Source organism: Melanerpes formicivorus, unplaced genomic scaffold (assembly GCF_026170545.1).
Source record: "Melanerpes formicivorus ecotype bairdi unplaced genomic scaffold, bMelFor1.0.p_v2 SCAF_4, whole genome shotgun sequence".
NCBI classification, from domain to species: Eukaryota; Metazoa; Chordata; class Aves; order Piciformes; family Picidae; genus Melanerpes; species Melanerpes formicivorus.
Genome location: NW_027142356.1, coordinates 17,887,366 through 17,905,815, shown reverse-complemented (window position 1 = coordinate 17,905,815; position 18,450 = coordinate 17,887,366). Strand labels below are relative to the sequence as shown.

General features: G+C 38.5%; 1 protein-coding gene across 3 annotated transcripts in view; it reads right to left on the bottom strand.

The window, feature by feature from the left end:
- The window catches only part of DDX60 (DExD/H-box helicase 60), a 42,275-nt gene extending 27,987 nt beyond the window's left edge, over window positions 1–14,288 (bottom strand). For all 3 annotated transcript variants that reach the window (XM_068137126.1, XM_068137128.1, XM_068137129.1), the window contains exons 1-13: window positions 14,202–14,288; window positions 12,510–12,841; window positions 12,305–12,374; window positions 10,524–10,701; window positions 10,040–10,381; window positions 9,505–9,615; window positions 8,034–8,195; window positions 7,076–7,231; window positions 6,448–6,589; window positions 5,200–5,361; window positions 3,818–3,920; window positions 3,350–3,465; window positions 1,037–1,200 (exon numbers count right to left, since the gene is read on the bottom strand). In XM_068137126.1, coding sequence (XP_067993227.1) covers window positions 1,037–1,200; window positions 3,350–3,465; window positions 3,818–3,920; window positions 5,200–5,361; window positions 6,448–6,589; window positions 7,076–7,231; window positions 8,034–8,195; window positions 9,505–9,615; window positions 10,040–10,381; window positions 10,524–10,701; window positions 12,305–12,374; window positions 12,510–12,828 — 2,025 coding nt within the window. In that variant the 5' untranslated portion in view covers window positions 12,829–12,841; window positions 14,202–14,288. The remainder of the gene's footprint in view (window positions 1–1,036; window positions 1,201–3,349; window positions 3,466–3,817; window positions 3,921–5,199; window positions 5,362–6,447; window positions 6,590–7,075; window positions 7,232–8,033; window positions 8,196–9,504; window positions 9,616–10,039; window positions 10,382–10,523; window positions 10,702–12,304; window positions 12,375–12,509; window positions 12,842–14,201) is intronic.
- Window positions 14,289–18,450: the final 4,162 nt, after the last annotated feature.

Below are 18,450 nucleotides of genomic sequence, written 5' to 3'. Positions count from 1 at the left end.
ACCATAATCTGGAAAAAGCTAATCCATAAATTCAGTTGCAGCAGGTGTGTTCATTTTTTAATTTGTGTGATGTATGGTGTTTTGGGAATTCTTTTAAATAGTACTTCATTTTGAAGGAGATACTATTTCTGTTGTTCTACAATACATGCTGTTTAAGAATGCTTCCATAAGCATAATCAGTATTAAGCTTCACAAGTAGTATTAAAAAAAATAAAATAAAATAAATAAAATAAAATAAAATACAATAAAATAAAATAAAATAAAATAAAATAAAATAAAATAAAATAAAGACAATGTCTGAAAATAAAACTTCATACTTTTATATATGGATAATAGTAATTCTGATCACATTGAGGTGCCTTTCACTAAGTTAAACAAAATTAAGAGTTCAACCTTACTTGAAATTAACAAAGTTATTTTATATAAATACTTTTACAGGTAACTCAAGAGTCTGTGATCTGTGATCCAGAGAATGGTCTATTATGAAATCCTGCTCAAATTGCCATTGCTCAGTATGAGCCATACATGAGTATGCCCGTACATGCTACACAACATGTGGTGTCTGGCAATGTTCACACAGTTAGGATTAATTGCAATATCTACAGATTTTTTCACAGAGAATGTTTCCAAACAGTGCAAGGAAATAAATATATTAATAATGCTTTTTTCAGTATTTCTCAATAGTTTCTTAAAGTAAAACTGAATTAATGAACTCCAGTTTCCTTCACTCCACATTTAAAGTACTGGCCATGAGCCTTCACAGAGTTCATATTTACTAACTTTATTTACTAACTTCATTTACTTGTGCCTGCTAATACTCATCAGTGTTCCTAACTAGAAACAAAAATCCTTTTGCCAGCTAGCTCATTAGCTGATTAAATCTGAGGTACAAAGGCAATTCACATTTTTATATTTCTTCACCTGAGAACTACTAGCACATTCAGAATATAAAACTTCAGCTGTGAGACTCATAGTAGAAATTCTTTCCTGGAAAACAGAAAATAAGGTTTGGGAAAAACAGCTTGAATACACTCACATGCTTATTTTGTGTTTTTTTGACAGCAGCATTAGCATTCCCTGACACGTCCTCTTGAGGTACAATAACTTTCGAAGTGGTATTTCCCAAAGTACTTCCATAAAAAATCTGAAAAGTCTGGAACTTTTGTATTTGTCGTCTTTCTTTTGCATCTTTGGATTTTGCTACAAGCAGACAAAATTGGTTACAAAACACTGTGAAAGAAGTACAAAATAATCTATTTCCAAGAAAAGATACCTGGGTAACAGATAAAGTTCCTAAAACTTCTTAATTGACCTAAAGACGAAAACCACATTTTGAAAGATGCTGGCTACTAAGACTCAAGAAAAATGGGCAATACTTGGCTCAAATTCAAATTTCTTTAGGCACACATAAAATCTATTGGAAAATTTAACAAGCAGGAAGCCTGGTGTGGTGGGTTGACATTTCCCCTCCCCCCAACATTAACTTTGTCAGGCCAGCTCAGCTGGAAGCAAATGGAAGCTGTATTTACAGGCAAAACTACACTCTACAATGGAATGCAATGAATATGTACAAAATATACAGTATTTACAATATTTACAGATATTTACAATTAACAAACAACACGAAAAACCCCCTGGTCAAAGACCAGGATTGTTGTCCCTCTGCCTCCCAAAAGGGAGAAAGGAGCAGAGAGTGAAAGTAAGTAGCTGTTAGAACTTCACCAAAACAATGCAGCCAAGGTCAGGCAGAAGCAGGTTAACATCTCCCGAGAGAAGTGAGCAGAAAAGAGAAGCCCGCAAAATGTTTTGGTACGAGCAGTCTTATAGCAGCTATTTCTCCAATGGAATCATTTAGAATTACCTTTAGTTTTCCTTTTCACACCCAATAGTGATTTATTTATATTTTTCTACTTTTCTGCTTGAAATCTGTGACAAAATTTTAAAGGCACAGCCTAAAACCATCACACATGGAAAGAAATTATAACTGTTTGAGCAAAGTGCCTAAGCTTCTTACACAGCCCATGAAAATGGGATGGAGTCTTCCAAAGGAAATTCAGATGATCAGGAAAATACTTCTTCCTCATGAAAATAAGGGTCTGGCATCAGAACATAAATAAATTAAGTTGCTGGAAGAAGGAAGAAGTTACTAAAGCCTACCTATTTCTGTTTGCCCTAAAAACAAAAGAAAAGTCAGTTTCTGTGTGTGAAGACCCATTTCAGAAGATCTTTCTAGTTTAGACAAGAAAGACTGAGACAACAGATGTCAGCACTGAGAATACTCATGCACACAAAGGCAAAGAGAGGGCCCACTCTTCAATTATAGTGGACAGTAACCTTCAACTCCAACATTATGGAAGGTGTTCTAGCTACTATTCTACAGGCTATGGTCTCCAAATTTCCACTGAAATCACAGTGCATGAAATAATACAAAAAATCACCCAGAAAGGTAAGCATAAGGAACCACAGCTACATAGATTGAGTGGTGCAAAAACCACATTCCTAAGTCACAGAGTGAAAAACAATATACATACTAACAGTAACCCATGATCACTCAACTCATGGTAGCTTTTTCACAGTTTTATTCTCTGTGATGCAACAGATGATGGGAACATAATGGGATTTGTTGTGAAAACTGTGATAACACAAGGGTGTTTAGTTATGGCTGAGCAGTGCTTACAAAAATTCAAGGCCTTTTCTACTACTCACACCATCCTGCCAGAAAGCAGGCTGGGAATATGCAGGAAGCTGGGATGGGACACAGATGGGGTTTTTCTTTACTTATTAAACTGTCTTTATCTCAACTTACAAGTTTTCTTGCTTTCACCCTTTTGATTCTCTAATGCTTTCTGCTGGGGTTGGGGGGTAGTGAGCAAGTGACTGTGCAGTGCTTAGTTGCCAGCTAGGGCTAAATCACAACTGTTTTATTTCTTACTTTATTCTGTTCTTAAAAGATAAGATTGGTTATGCATGCACCATCAAACATCTGTGCAGATTTTGCACATGTATGGATATTCTTATTAAGCATTATCCAAACTATATATTTAAACATTAAACTGCACGTACATACAGCTTGCTTATACAAAACTGTGCAGGGCTTTACAAGCAAGAGAATGTATTGTGAACATCTGACCACAGGCACTCATTCTGTTACACTCATTAAACCTATTTAAGACAATACAAAATGCATACACATAATGCACAGGCACATCAGTTTATATATAATTAAGCTATTACAATAACTCTTGTTTGACAAATATTTATACAGAAGCAGATCCTTCTCCAAAACCATAATAACCTTTTCAGTACTATGCTAGGCAACACAGACAGATTTCATGTTAGTTTTTCTTACCATCAGCATTGCATGGTACTCGCTCATATTCCTCAGTCAAAGGTCTGTCAGAATGCCAGTGACAAAGCTCATCAAATTGCTTGTATTTATTAAGTGAAGTAACGGCAGGATCATTGCTGAAATACAGAAACATCAAAGCAGAAATGAAAAATATTTTATGGAATCTCCAACAAAATATTCAAAACATTAAAAAACCTGAGTATTTACCAAAACACAGTTTATTGTGGCAGAAAACCAACATAGAGTTTAATTCTATTCTAAGCACAGTATGTCAAGATAAGACTCCACCTTTTTCAGAAAGGTTTACTAACAAAAAAAGTAAAACCTTGTTTTTTCACTTATTTTCATACAGATTAACCACAGAATGCAGCGTAACTAAATAACTCACACACTGACTAAAAATGCTCATTGCATAGCACAGAACCTACTATCAAAAGGAGCAGAGCAAATGCAAAGGATAATATCTACCTTTCTAAAACAGGTAGGTCTTTCAAAATATCTCCAGCGTAATCTTCAACCAGATAAGATTTCACTGAGATTAGTCCAATGGCAGGAATTTCTTCTTCATGATCTTCACAGCATAAAAAATAATTGTGTAAGTAAGAGTATATATAATTGCACATTATACTTGCAAATTTTATCAAGTCACATAGTAAATTAAATTCTATAAAGTAAAATTTGGTAGAAGTAAACAGCAGTTGACTAGTTCCTTTTTCTGTTTCTTCTCAAACATGGGAAGAAGAAAGTAGCAGACATTATTACTGCTTCCAAGTAGATATTCTCATAATTCATTTGACACCTGCTACAACTCATTCCATCTCATAAGCATAGGATTTGCTGCACCAATTACATGAAGAGCAAAGTCTCCTAAATATGCACATTCAACTGCACTTATATTTGATTGCTAAAGGTGCTACGTAACATAGCTTATCCTTCCCACATTTGAAATCTATCCGCACCTTTGGTTTTTGAGTTGTCCAAAGGAGGCAACAAATGCTGTGCCAGAAGATAACTTAAGATCCCACAGAAAACAAAGAAACTGTCCTTTCTTTCTTCCCACTAGAGCCCACTTTGCATCTTTGACAGCAGCTGAATTATACCAACAAACTTAATTAGAATTATATTCCAGCCTTCAAAGAATTTATCAGCTCTCTCTTCTAAAGATTTATAACATTTGATAGGTTTAAAACAAACATTTGAAGTTTGTAACAAAACTGGTCCTCAATAAACATCGGGTATTGGACAAAAATCTCTACCCTACTCCTTTCAAGACAGTCAAAACAGGTCATGTAAGGGAGGAAAGAAAACAAAAGATCCCAACACAGCTGTGCACTTCCCCAGTTATGGGCTACTAAACATGATTGTGTAATTTAAGACACTTAAGGGCAACTCATATTTCTACTAACTTCAAGGCACCAATTAAGGCACCAATCCTGTATTTTAGTCAATTTTCTGCTCCCATGTTCAATGACTGCATAACCCTATATAAACATGTACAAATTAATTATTATTGTTGTTAGTATTATTTTTATAACACCAATTGTACTGGGGTTTACAACACATAAAACAGATTTGGGCTAGCAATCATGGACCTAACCCAAATACCTACTGAAGTTAGTAACAATACTTGTGCTGCCTACAGTGGACTGAGAGTTTCACCCACAAGCCCTGGTCAGACTTACTTAGGCATCATCTGTAAGATTTGCTAGTAGTTGAAAGGAAGGAATATAGGATTCAAAAAGCATAGATTAGAGTTGTGATCACAATAAAATCAAAACACTACTCTTAGACCTTTTAGTGTTAGTAATCAAGATCATGCTTCTAACTCTGATTTGTGGAGTTATTAGTACCTTTAAATAATGTCTGTTCCTCTTCAAGAAATAGTTGGGAGGTCTTTCGTACTGGGAAAGCATCTCCAAAATTGTATTTCACAGACAATTTTGTTACTGTATCCCATAAATATTGGTATTCATCCTCCACTTCTTTTCCCAACTCCTTTTTTAACTTTGATCCTGCACAGGGAAGAAAGTAAACAAGCAAGCAAACAAGAGACCACTTTAACATTAAGTTCACTCAAAACAGAACCTATACATTCATATGCTGCATCAAACACAAAAACTCCAGTCCTATCTGAGGCCTTTGATCATTAGAACAAATTAAAACAGAGTATTGTACATTCACAGTATTTAACAGCCTAGGGCATAAGTAATTAAATGGACTGAGAAGATGCATTTTGCAAAAAAAGCCAGATTTGACTGTGGATGTCTGCAAGCTCCACAGCTAAAGATTTTGTATCACCTTCACCTCCAGGAGGGTAGGATCTTGCATTGATAACCAATCATAGTTAGCACTATAAAATCAGTATTTTATATTTCTAATTTCTATTTCCTTTCAAAATTCCTTTACATTTGCCTTACTGGCATACATATAGGACATACTGTAGCTAGACTGATAAAGAAAATGTTCTGGTTTACTACCAGACAGACTCATGGTAGACGATTTCAGGTAAAGAGAATTACTCTGAAAGAATATTTACTGTAAATCTTTTTCCACATTTCTTGCTCAACCTTTATAACTATTTTTTGAGAATCTTAACATGACTGATGGTGTTCTGAGAGTTCCAGAACCCAAATTCACCTATGATTTGCCTGAATCAATCTCATCTGAAATTAGGAGTATTATCCAATGTCAGAATGACAGTAGGCATAGAATCCATTTTGAATTCTGACTGTGTTACACTAAGACAAAATTAAATGGATAGAATATCTGCTAAAAACCAGAGATGAGAACAGTCAGTAACAGTGACCCAAAGCTCTTATGGCCTATGCAATATCCCTCTTCCTTTGCATATGTACACAAGACATATCAAAGATTATGATAAAGTATTCCAAGTGTATACTGGTGAAAGACACTTTCACGTGTAATTTTCTAGACTTGCTATAGAAAAATGTTTCTCTATTATTCTTTGAAATATATCCATTATTATATGGATATTTAGAAAATTGTGCTCATTTCTGCTTGCACATGTGCTTCAGTTTTCATTTTGCAGCTTAGTAAAGTTCAAAATCTAAGAAAGCGAACTGTTCAAAGATGAATACCTCCAGTATATTCAACCTCGTAGTAATGTGCAAGATTCATGAGAAGTGAACCATCATTTAAGTCAGGAAGGTAAGTTAAATCCAGTTTCCAATCATTTGTATCCCTTAGCTGTGTCAGAGCAAAATGCATACACAACTGTTGCTGTTAAAATAAAGCAAACAATTCTTAATGGAGCATCTTTTCATGTGGAATGATCAAAGCATCTCCAAAGCAAGGTTAATTACCACAGATTTAGAAATGTGAAAAACACACTGTATACTTACACACTATTACTTACACAGTATAACTTCTGTGTGAACAGTGCCTTCACTGTAATAACCAACTTTAAACAATAGAAGTGCTTTCCATCAAATTTCCCATATTGGAGAAGACCAAAACATCAGTCTAGTCCAGTATCCTAACACTGGCTAACTGGAGATGTCTAAGAAAAGATCAAGTATAGAAATACTGCCAAAAATATTCTACTAGCCCCACTGATTTGTGGCTCACAAGATAAGGTTTGCTTCCAGCAAGTACATTACATTCTTTGATCTCACCAGACAACCATAGTAGCATATAAAGGTAAATGAAAAGCTGAAATGACAATTGTACCTGATGTCAGGGGAAGTAAGACACTGCTACACATACCATTTTTATTAATGGTGAAACTTGCTTAGTCCAGCAGGATTTCTTGATCCTAATCTGAGCTCTATATGAAAGAGGCATATGAAGAAGAAATGCCACTGTAAGACATTGCATTCTGCAGAAGTCAGCTGCTTCTTCTGGACACAGTGGTCTATTTCTCTGTTGAGAGATGACAAGGAAAAAAACTGACCACGTTTTCAGTAAAATAATTGTGTTCACCTCTAGTTAATTCAGTGGTTTGCATTTTGTTACAGGGGCTAATATTGATCTATTTAAAAAAAAAAATACATTGTAATGACTTGGGAATACAAAATTAACTCCTTTCTAAAAGAAGGCTAACTAAGAAAATCAAGACAGAATGTAAAAACAATTGCCAATTTCTAACAGAAATGGATAGTATCAAGGTATAGGCCTACATTCTTTTCTCAACTGCACAGGAAATCCAGCTGTGCCAACCAACTCTATCTGTCTGTAGTCCACTGAATTGGTGTTTCATAAAATACTATTGATATACTGCATCTGTGTTAACTTCATGAAAACATAAGGCTTGTAGTATGGTCACAAAAACAATGTCATGACTGCAACTCAACAGAAACCTTTTTTTTTGCCTGAAATGTCTTGTTAATTTAAGAAACGTGTTTTCCCATGAACCTAGTAGAAAAATAAAAGTAGTAAGTGCAACTAATTTCTAAGGTTAAATCTCCTATGAAAGTAATTGCTCCTAAGGTAAATCTTTCCCCAGGAATAGCTACTGCAGGACAGAACACAGTGCCACCCACAGGGAAATCAGGCTCCTTTGGAAAAGCTCTGGATGCAGCAATTATCTAAGAAAACCAGACAGTATAGTCACAAAAGAAACAGCTGGGCCTCTCTTCAGCTTGGAACATAGGGCATACCTCTCTCCTGTTAGCAAAACATTTATGGTCATGGTCCTGAGAAGATACCAAAAAAAAAATCTTACTCTTGTTGACTGCCCTGTCTTTGCTCTCATTGAAGTATTTGCACTTTCCAACATGGTGCTGTATATTTTTAATCCCACAGCACAAGCAAGAACACAGATCACACGCCGAATGTCAGATCCTTCAGGCCACAGTTGTTTCAACAGATGGACGGTCTGGTGAACCTGTAGTCATAACATCACGAACAGCACAAATTATTGCTATAATAAAAATTGCCAAATGAAAAACAAATCCTTTCCTTTACCACAGCTCCATCAGAGCAGGGAACCAAAAGAACATAAAAACTACAGAATGAAAAGCTCTTTTTTGTCATGTCCCTAAGGGCACCAACAGCCATTACTGTCTCCACTCAACCCATTGAAGCATCCTCCCACTTGCCCCAGGCCTCATTTCAGTCCCTTACAACCATCAGTCACTACCCCAGCAATGTTGCAGCAGTGCTGGTCTCCACTTTCCCATCACACAGCAGGCTGACAACCTAGTCTGGTCTCAGCCCACTCCCAGGTAGGTGCCTGATGCCGAGGGCTGCAGTTGTCCCCAAAAGCTGCCCTGCTCTTGACTAAGATAGTGGGCACTGGCTACCAGGCTCTGCCCTGCCACACCCAGGGGAGCTCCCACAACCCCAATCTCAAGGGAACTAATGCCCGCCTTTGCTGTACCCTGATATTTTGCTGCTCTTGGAGTTTGCAATTAATGAATTTGCCTCAAGAAAGATAATCACAATAAAACAAAGTATTAGCAATAGATAGGCTTTAAAATGCTTTCTGAATAATACTAATTTTTTCTGGACTGGAAAAAAACAGAACAAAACAAAACATCATCTTTCTGGACCAGTATCATTCCCTTTAAAGTCCAAGGAAGCCTTTGCTGTTGCACTCTGCAGGAACAGATGCAGAGATGCAACAGTAGTGCAACCAACACCCAGGAAAACAATAGGAGTGCATTAGGCACTAAAAGTGATTATGATGCCATAAAAATACCATTTTCTTAACAGTTAAAATATTGTAAACCCACTGCTTTAATCATGAAAGCATAGACCTTGCAATTGTAATCAAGTTCTTAAAAAATTCCAAACTATAAAGTTTTTAGTTCCTGCAAGGTTCAGCAGCTGCAATACCAAGTTTTCGATTTTGAGACGTCCCTACAGATGAGGCTGCTGCTGGCAGCAGCACCAACTCTTGCCCACTGCTGTTAAATGTACCCCTTCATATTCTATCCTTTGTCTACAAGACAAAGGCAGCATCCCATTGACCGCCTTCCAGACGAAACATCCTACTTTAATGAATCTTAAAGAAACAACTTGAATCTACTGGGAAGAACACTGGACACAGAGAAGACCTTCTCAGACTCAGGGTGTCACTCCAGGGAAAGAGAGCCCTCAATTCTGGCTAGGATAGAATTTCAGGTAAAGGAAAGAAGGAAGACAGTCAAACTGAGAAGGAAAAAAAAAAAATCTCAAGAAGGTCAAAATACCTCTTTTTTCATGCTCTTCAGGCTCAGATTGAGATGTTTATTATAGAGATATATGACTGGGTCCTCATACATGACTAACTTTTCAGAAGTACGTTTCAGATCTTCTTTGTACTAAGAAGTGCAGAAATCAATGTTACATGCAAAATTCAACAGTTAACATCTACACTAAATAATATTTTTTTTAAGTCACATACCTGGCCTAAATATTAGTCTTTGTCTGGCATAATACAAGTCAACTAAGACATATGACATTAAAGAAATGGGAAAGGATGTATTTGAAACTATCATATCTCGACCCAACAATAATGTGAGAATCAGCTGCAGAGAACAGGACAGGAATTTGCCACCAGTCACAGTGCTTGACTAGGAAGAATTTCAAGACCCATTGGTCAAAGAAACATAAAATGAGCCACATTTCAGTGCTTTATAATTTTAATATGCAAAATCTAATACTCCTATTGAGGTATTTTAATTAAATCTGCAGCACAGAACTAACCCTGTTATTGCAAACCAACAACAAAGTTGTGTATCTTACCATTTCAAAAAAAATGTGGTGTTTATGCACACTCTGAACATGATACCCGTAAACTCTAAGAAGATCATACTCTTGTCCTGAAGCAAGCACAATGTTGACTTTCTTAGACAATGAATGAGCAATTAAAATACATAAATAGTCTGTCTGACGACAGCTCAGTCCTACATCAGATACAATGATGAAGTAAGGATAACTTTGCTTCAGGAAAATCTCCCATGTGGATGATAAACAATTGGAAAATTCTGTATGAACAGCGGTGCTTGTGTTATGCCTCAGGTGTTCTATTAATGCAGTTCGTAAGAAAAGAAAGTGAGGATATGGAAAGTACATCTGCTCAGCATCCTACAGGAAAGAAAAACAATGGAATTTTTCAGTTATGTTTGTTGACACAATGAACAGTTTCCTTATCCTGATTAGAATCAAGATGTTGGTTTTGAAGGAGCGCAGTAGTTTTAAGTGGAAACAAATGTTACTTGCTTAGTACCTTGAAGAAAACAATGACATATTTTGCTCCTTTTTCAGTGAAATCCTGCAGGAAGCATTCAACTTGGTAGAAGAAGTTTAGATACTGTGTATCCTCATCCAAAAACATAAGTAGTAAGGAATCCCCATCTATTACAAAGAATTCAGACTCAACATAGTCTTTTAACAGACTGACATACCTGAAAGAAAAAGAAATAGTATGTACATAACACAACTCCAAGAAAAGTTGAGGACATGAGACTGAGTGAATTTGCTTACTAATAGATTTTAAAGCAGTTTTGTTAATTAAATAAACTAAAAATTAAACCATATTTCTTGGATTCGAGATTAGTGCTAAAAAACTTTCAATCCTTGCAGTTACTGAATGAATTAGCAAATACCTTCTTTACAAGTCCAGATACTTTTGTAGTATCTGGGGCTTCTGCTACTTAGGTGGCACTTCTCCACACCTGTTCATGCAGAAAGTGTTACCTGTTCTTTAAGGAATATTCTCAGGATAGGATATAACCATTAAATATACTTTGAGAACCTTCCTGCTCAAGTTTCCATCTGAAAATAGGAAGTGGGTTATCAACAGCAATCAACAAAAATGACTACTACCTCCTTCATCTAAGGAATATCTATGGCAAGAAAAATAAGAGCAAAGAGTAGTGAAATCATAATACACTTCCTGTAGTGATCAAGGAATTAGAATACTTTTTCATTGTCTTCCCATTTCAGAAAACTATGAAGTTGATAAAATCTGCATTAACCAGTCTTAGGTCAAATTTTAAACAATCCTTTGCACTGACAACAGCAATTATAAACTGGTAGCACCTAGCTACCAGCATCCTAGGAACTGACTATATCCTCCAGCTCTCTAAGAGCCCATGGAAGTCCAGGGACATGATATCCTACCCAGGACAGACCAAGGAGTCAGAAGAACTTTTGCAGGTCCAGGTGAAGAAGATGCAAGCCCTTCTACTGCAGAGTCTATTACATATTATGGTAATAATGCATATTAAGAGAACGTCCATACTCTAATGGTAAGAACATGCTTGTTTTCTTCAAGGCTGTCAAAAAATGCCTGCTACACAGCTACACATCACTTAAGATCCACACCTAGGAAGATCTTGCTTTCTTTTCTGGCTGGTTTACAGACCCAGTTTGATATTTGATTCAATGAGTACCCTTCTATGAACAAAAGATATGTAAATTTCTGTCCTGTACACTTAAATAATCTGCTTTTAATTAATAATAATCTCTAGCACGTCAGCTTCAGAATGCAGAGGAGACACTTCACTGTCAATGTGAATGGCACCACTGCTAATCTTTTTCCATATCAAGCAGAGAAAAGAATCAGTTTCGCGATACAGAAGTTCATACAGGAGAACTGACATATGAAAATATAGGAAGTATATATGAAAAGTAAATTTTTGCAGGAAAACTGTTTTAAATGCTGTAAAAGTAGCAAACTTAAAATACATGGGGAAACCTGCAAAAAAAAACCAAAAACATGACAGAGAATTGAAAAAGGGTAAATAGTTTAAGTTGTAGATTAGTTCCTAAAACATTAAAACAATCTCTCTACTCTTCACACAGACTTTCTATTAGGGATCTTCCTTCATGTGGCTGGAGGAAGTATGGCATCCTAAGCATGCCTTAGGTCTCTTGGTTTTCCACAAACCTAGATGACAAACACATCAGGTTGTTTACTACTACACTGGGATGTATATGCAGTTCAAATAAACTAATTTTATTACCATTTATTGCATTTCTTTCCATAAACCTTTCTGTACTTACTGAGATCTTGGTAGGGATGCCCAAATGTGTAGCCTCAGCTTCTTCAGAAATTCAAGCTGTTTTCCTATTCCTAAAATAACCACATGTATGGTTACTAATAGAACCACATAGCTCTAACTCATTAATTAATTATGAAAGAACCAACAGGTAATACACTATAATGAAGGCTACGGACAAGAGAATACGCTAAATAACAGCTCCTCACCGGGGCCTTGGGAATCACGTTTACGACAAAGAACTCTGAAACCCTTGTCTTCAGTTTCTGATGCCTGTGGAGTCACTTCTTCAGTGTTACTACAGTCTGGGTCTTCAGCTTCTTTTTTTCTATCTTCCTCTTCTTTAAGCATCTGCACAACAGATGCCTCCACTTTGTCACTGGTCTCATCCTTCTCATCACTGTCACATGTACTCCCACTCTGTGTAACTGCCTTTGTTGGACATTGGCTATCCTTATCATCATCACTAGAACTCTCATCTGAATCATTATGAACAACTTTCTCGGAATTATCATCTGCAGAATCCATTTGATTCTGGAAACTGAAAAAAAACCAAAACAACAAACCACTTAAGTAATAAATGGATAGTTTTCAGGAAATACAGTATGTTGAGGCTTAAATCAAATTATTAACTTCATAATCTCACTGGAATAAAATGTTAAGAAAAATTGTAATTAATTTTGTGAATATTTTAAAATCAAGAAATATCTTTATGAACTATTAGAAATTGCTTTTAAAGTTTACTGAAGAGGAGTATTACATAGCTGTTTCATGCTTTGCAGGAAGCAACCCTTGCAGCGCTTGGTCATAATCTGCTTTATTGTATATATTCATGTGTATTTACATATGTATTTACATATACATAGTGGTCCATGTCTCTTGGTTTCAGTGACTTGTATCCTCACTATTCATGCTAGTCCAAGCCACAAATAGGCATGCCAAAATATCTTCAGTGTATGACAGGGTTAATCATGGGTTTGTATCAATTTCATTTTTAATTCAGTTTTAGGGTTTTTCTTACTTTTTCAAAGGCAGAGTTCTCAAATCTTCAATTACCACATACCTGTAATGGTCAGGGTAACTCCCTACTTTATGAGGTCTCAATGTTCAGGTCCTTTGAGCTAAAGAACGAACAAGCAGCTTGGCGTAACACTACACACTCCCTACCACATCAGTTCAGTTCATTTGAATTAGTTTTCTCTAGTTTCCATTCCAGTAACAGCTGCATACAGTGTTTATTTTTTCAGTGTTTGCTGTTGCAAAGGTCATACTGTGCCACTGGGTGGGGTGAAGGGAGGGCAGCCCTCATTCCACTGTCCCTTATCCCCCCAAGTGGGGCCAGTCAGATTAAACCAATACAGTGTGCTACATTACAGTGCTGTACTTAACTTTACAGCTGAATGAAATGTAAGCTACTTATATGCATACTGCTAACTACCTTTTGCGTACCGGCATATATACTTTTTGTCAAGGCAGCCGTAAAACTGAAACTTTTCTCATTTTCCTTATCTAAATGGAAAAAGCTGTATCTAAGGCTTTTGTTTTATCGGTGCTTTTCTGCAACGCACACAGCAACATCTGTGGTGCCTGGGTCTACCGTGTGGGCAGAGAACTAGGTAGCTTTGACACCCTGTCAGTATCTCCGCGCCGCTTCACTCTGGGGGGGCTCCTTTGCTGCCTGCAAAGTCCCAGATATTCCCCCTGCACGCTGTCCAGCCACCTCGTTCATTGTAAACAAACTGCAAACCTAATGCAAACCCCAATCACAGCCCCAGCACTATGCCTAAACCCACTACTGCCCCCCAAGAACTAAACCCAACCTTAATTCTAACCCAAATTCCAGCCTCAGCCCAAACTCTGCCCTAACCACAACTTTAAACAAAGCTCCGCTCCACCAGTACCTGCCGCTTGTGCCCGATCCGCTGCCGCATCCACCGCCCGGCCCTGCTCCGCCGCCACCGCGCTTTTAAGGGCCGGGCGGAGGTCGGCGGACCCTGGGTAGGGCGCTGTCGCCAGACCCACACGCTTTCGGTTTCCATTCCCGGTGCGACTCTGCTGCCAGGTTTCAGGTTCGTTTCCGAGGTGCCTGGGTCCCTACAAAGCAGCACTGTGGAGAAGGACGTGGGAGTCCTGGTGGATAACAGGTGATCCAAGAGTCAATAATATGCCCTTGTGGCCAAGAAGGCCAATGGTATCCTGGGGTGTATTAAGAGGAGCGTGTCCAGCAGGTCGAGGGAGGTTCTCCTCCCCCTCTACTCTGCTCTGGTGAGACCTCACCTGGAATATTGCATCCAGTTCTGAGCTCCCCAGTTCAAGAGGGACAGAAATCTGCTGGAAAAAGTCCAACAGAGGGTACCAGGATGATTGCAGGACTGGAGCACCTGCCCTCTGAGAGGAGACGCTGAGCGACCTGGGCTTGTTTAGTCTGGAGAAGACTGAGGGGGAATTTGATAAATGTTTATAAATATCTGAGGGCTGGGTGTTAAGAGGGAGGGGACAGGCTCTTCTCAGTTGCACCGTGTAATAGGACAAGGAGTAATGGAGATGAACTACACCACAGGAGGTTCTACCTCAACATGAGGAGGAACCTCACTGTGAGGGTCACAGACCGCTGGGACAGGCTGCCCAGGAAGGTTGTGAAGTCGACTTCTCTGGAGACTTTCAAGACCCATCTAGATGTGTTCCTGTGCAACCTGTGCTAGATTCTATGGCCCTGCTCTCTCAGGGGCGTTGGACTCGACCTTCAGAGGTCACTTCCAACCCCAAACATCCTGTGATAGAATAGCATAGACTAGACTAGACTAGACTAGACTAGACTAGAATAGAATAGAATAGGAATAGACCAGGTTGGAAGAGACCTTCAAGATCATCGCGTCCAACCTATCAACCAATCCAACCCACCTAAACAACTAACCCATGGCACCAAGCACCCCATCAAGTCTCCTCCTGAATGCCTCCAATGATGGTGACTCCACCACCTCCCCGGACCGCCTATTCCAATTGGCAATCACTCTCTCTGTATAGAACTTCCTCCTAACATCCAACTTGAACCTCCCCTGGCACAGCATGAGACTGTGTCCTCTTGTTCTGGTGCTGGCTGCCTGGGAGAAGAGACCAACCTCCGCCTGTCTACAACCTCCCTTCAGGTAGTTGTAGAGAGCAATAAGGTCACCCCTGAGTCTCCTCCAGGCTAAGCAACCCCAGCTCCCTCAGCCTCTCCTCATAGGGCTTGTGTTCCAAACCCCTCACCAACTTCATTGCCCTAATCTGGACACTTTCCAGTAAGTCAACATCCTTCCTAAACTGAGGGGCCCAGAACTGGACACAGTACTCGAGGTGTGGCCTAACCAATGCAGTGTACAGGGGCAGAATGACCTCCCTGCTCCTGCTGGCCAACACTGTTCCTGATGCAGGCCAGGATGCCATTGGCCCTCTTCCTGTGACCACTATTTCCTTGCTTCTCTTAAATTGTGCTTTTTACTTGTGGCAGCTTCAGCTAACTGCCCAAGAGCCATTCAGCCTTAATTGTTTAAGATTAGTGTGCAGGTTGCACACAGGGTGCAGAAAACACCAATTTCAAAACACCAATTTCTATTTCTGTTCCTTTCATTACACAATCTCTTTTTCTACCAGCCCACTTTCTTACCTTAGGGAATTTCACATAAAAATCAGCTAAATTCCAGTAAATCCTTCAGCAGAAAGAGTGCTGGACCCCTAGCACTTATTTTAAAATAGCAAAACCGCAATTCAGAAGGGAACATGGGTGCCCAAGTACTGTTGAAACAACATTTAGGAAACCAAAATTTGTGTATTACATTGTCTTGGTGAGAAGTGACAGCATAGCTCCACTGCAGGATGCAGCATAGAAAACTGCTGGGGTTACATATGTAAGTAGACTCCGCATGAATCTGGGTAGGCCTTCAACAGCCTTCCCGGTGGACAGCTGACATATAACACTTGCCATGTAAGCAGATCAGAGGTCTTCTCCACGCCCTTCATTTCATTTAACACCTGTACAAGAACAGCAGAAACTCAGGAGAGTGGTATCAATTATAGTCAGCTAATAGTCAGCTAACCAAGATAAGCCCCTGCTCCCTTCTCTAAGTACACGTTGGTACGTAACAAGTTGCAAAATAGTTGGAACTTTTTGTTTCCTCAAATTAAATGGAAGACAATATTTAGCCTAATGCTTTGATAGATGTTTAATATAACTTTTCCTTTGGTCCTGAAGAGAGGCTTTTAGTTTCAGTTCTTCATCTACCTGGCAATGCATTTTAGAGCTGATACTCATTTGACTAAAAGGAAGATTGGACATTTTACTTAAGGAAATTGGTTTCACCTCCATGAAAACATAAGAAAGAGCTAAAGCACCACTCTGGCAGAAGCAGGGGTGCTGAGCAGGGTGGTGGGGAGTGTGAAACACTAGTGCTAACAGGAAGATCAGTTGCCCCTATGGAGGACCCTATGCTGGAGCAGGTGGTATGGCCTGAAAGAACCACAGGCCCGTGGAAAGCCCACACTGGAGCAGGTGTATCCTGAAGGACTACAGCTCATGGACAGGACTCACACTAGACAAAGGTTAAAGTGTCAAAAAAAGCTGTTATATCCTGAGCAGCCCCTACAACCCTTACTCTCTATGCTGTGCAGGAGATGGGGAGGGACAGAGGAGTCAAGAATGAAAATGTGAGGCTGATCTGAGAAAGTGGAAGATGAGGGAAAGGTGTTCTTTAATTTTTTATTATTATTTGTTTAATAGTTTGTTTCTCTCTAACAAAATCTACTTTACTTGGCAATAAATTACATTACTTTTCACCAAGTCAAGTCTAGTTTGCCTGTGATGGTAACTGGTAAGCAGTGTCCCTATCTTTGTGTTGACCCACAAGCTTTTCCATCCTCTTTTCTCCTCCCTACTGTTGAAGGAGGGGAGTGAGAGTAGCTGGGTGACAATATGGTAGTTGGTCAAGGTCAACCCACCACAGTCTTTTAAATATTTCTATATCATGAGGCAGAGAGAAGGGATACAGGTAGATCCTTGAGATGAGGATCCAAGGAAGCCATTCTTTCAAGCATGAATCAGAGTGCCTAAAATCATCAAGCAGTTGTCAGTAACCATCTACTATAGAATAACAGGTGCAGAAATTTTAACTTGAGGCATCTTAGAAAGGGAAAATTTAAACTGTAACTGCTCAGCAATAGTAATTGGAGACTGAGAAATTATCTGGTCCTGGCAGAGGGAAACACATTAAAAAATATAAACAGGGATACCAAAGGTGAAACAACTCTCTATGAGATAGAACAAATTCTTTTGTTGATAGAGTCAGAAATGCTGCAGTATTGATTCATAACAATATGACTGGTGCTGGCACAAGCAAGTATAAGGAATCTGTTCATGCCACATCTTTGCAGGTTCCCTGTAGAACCACTTATGGCATTAGGACTCTGTCCAGTGATTGTCTATTAAATCACTTTATACTGAAGCATGGGTGTACATTTAATTCATTTCAACACTTCCTTGAAGTTGTCAGGAGTGACTAATCTTAATCTAAGATCTCTTCTTTAACATAAGCACATAAATGCAAATTTTGTGTATTGTGCCCTCAACTGGTTTTAGAATCTGCCCTTAAATTCAATACACGTGGTACATGACTGACACATATCTGAATGGGAGAAATTTCTGACCCAGAGATTAAAATAAATATAGTAATATTTTAATTTCTTTGTTAATCTTATTCTACCAATGCACTGTACAGAAAGCAGTGATAAGCAAATTGATTATGCTTTGACTATGGTATATTTTCCCTTGAACTTTCTAAACAGTGTAATTCCAGTCATGCTCGTCTCTTTCATTTCTTATGACAGAATTTCAGCTCCATTTCCTAATCTTCAGATAGATTTTTATACATTTCTGTTCAGTTTATAGGAATAAGGAACAAACCTTTATCAGACTTCAGGGATCTGCACCTACTCATAATGTATACTAGTTTACATGGTACACTGCAAGGTCATGAAGTAGTGGAATTTTACTGGAGACTTTGGTATTGTTCATGATCAGGTAAAACAAACTAAAGGACATCACCTCATCACAAGCAGCCCAGGCCATAAGTTTCTGGTTTTACTTATTTAGTGCAGTAGCAAGACCCTCTGGGAGAT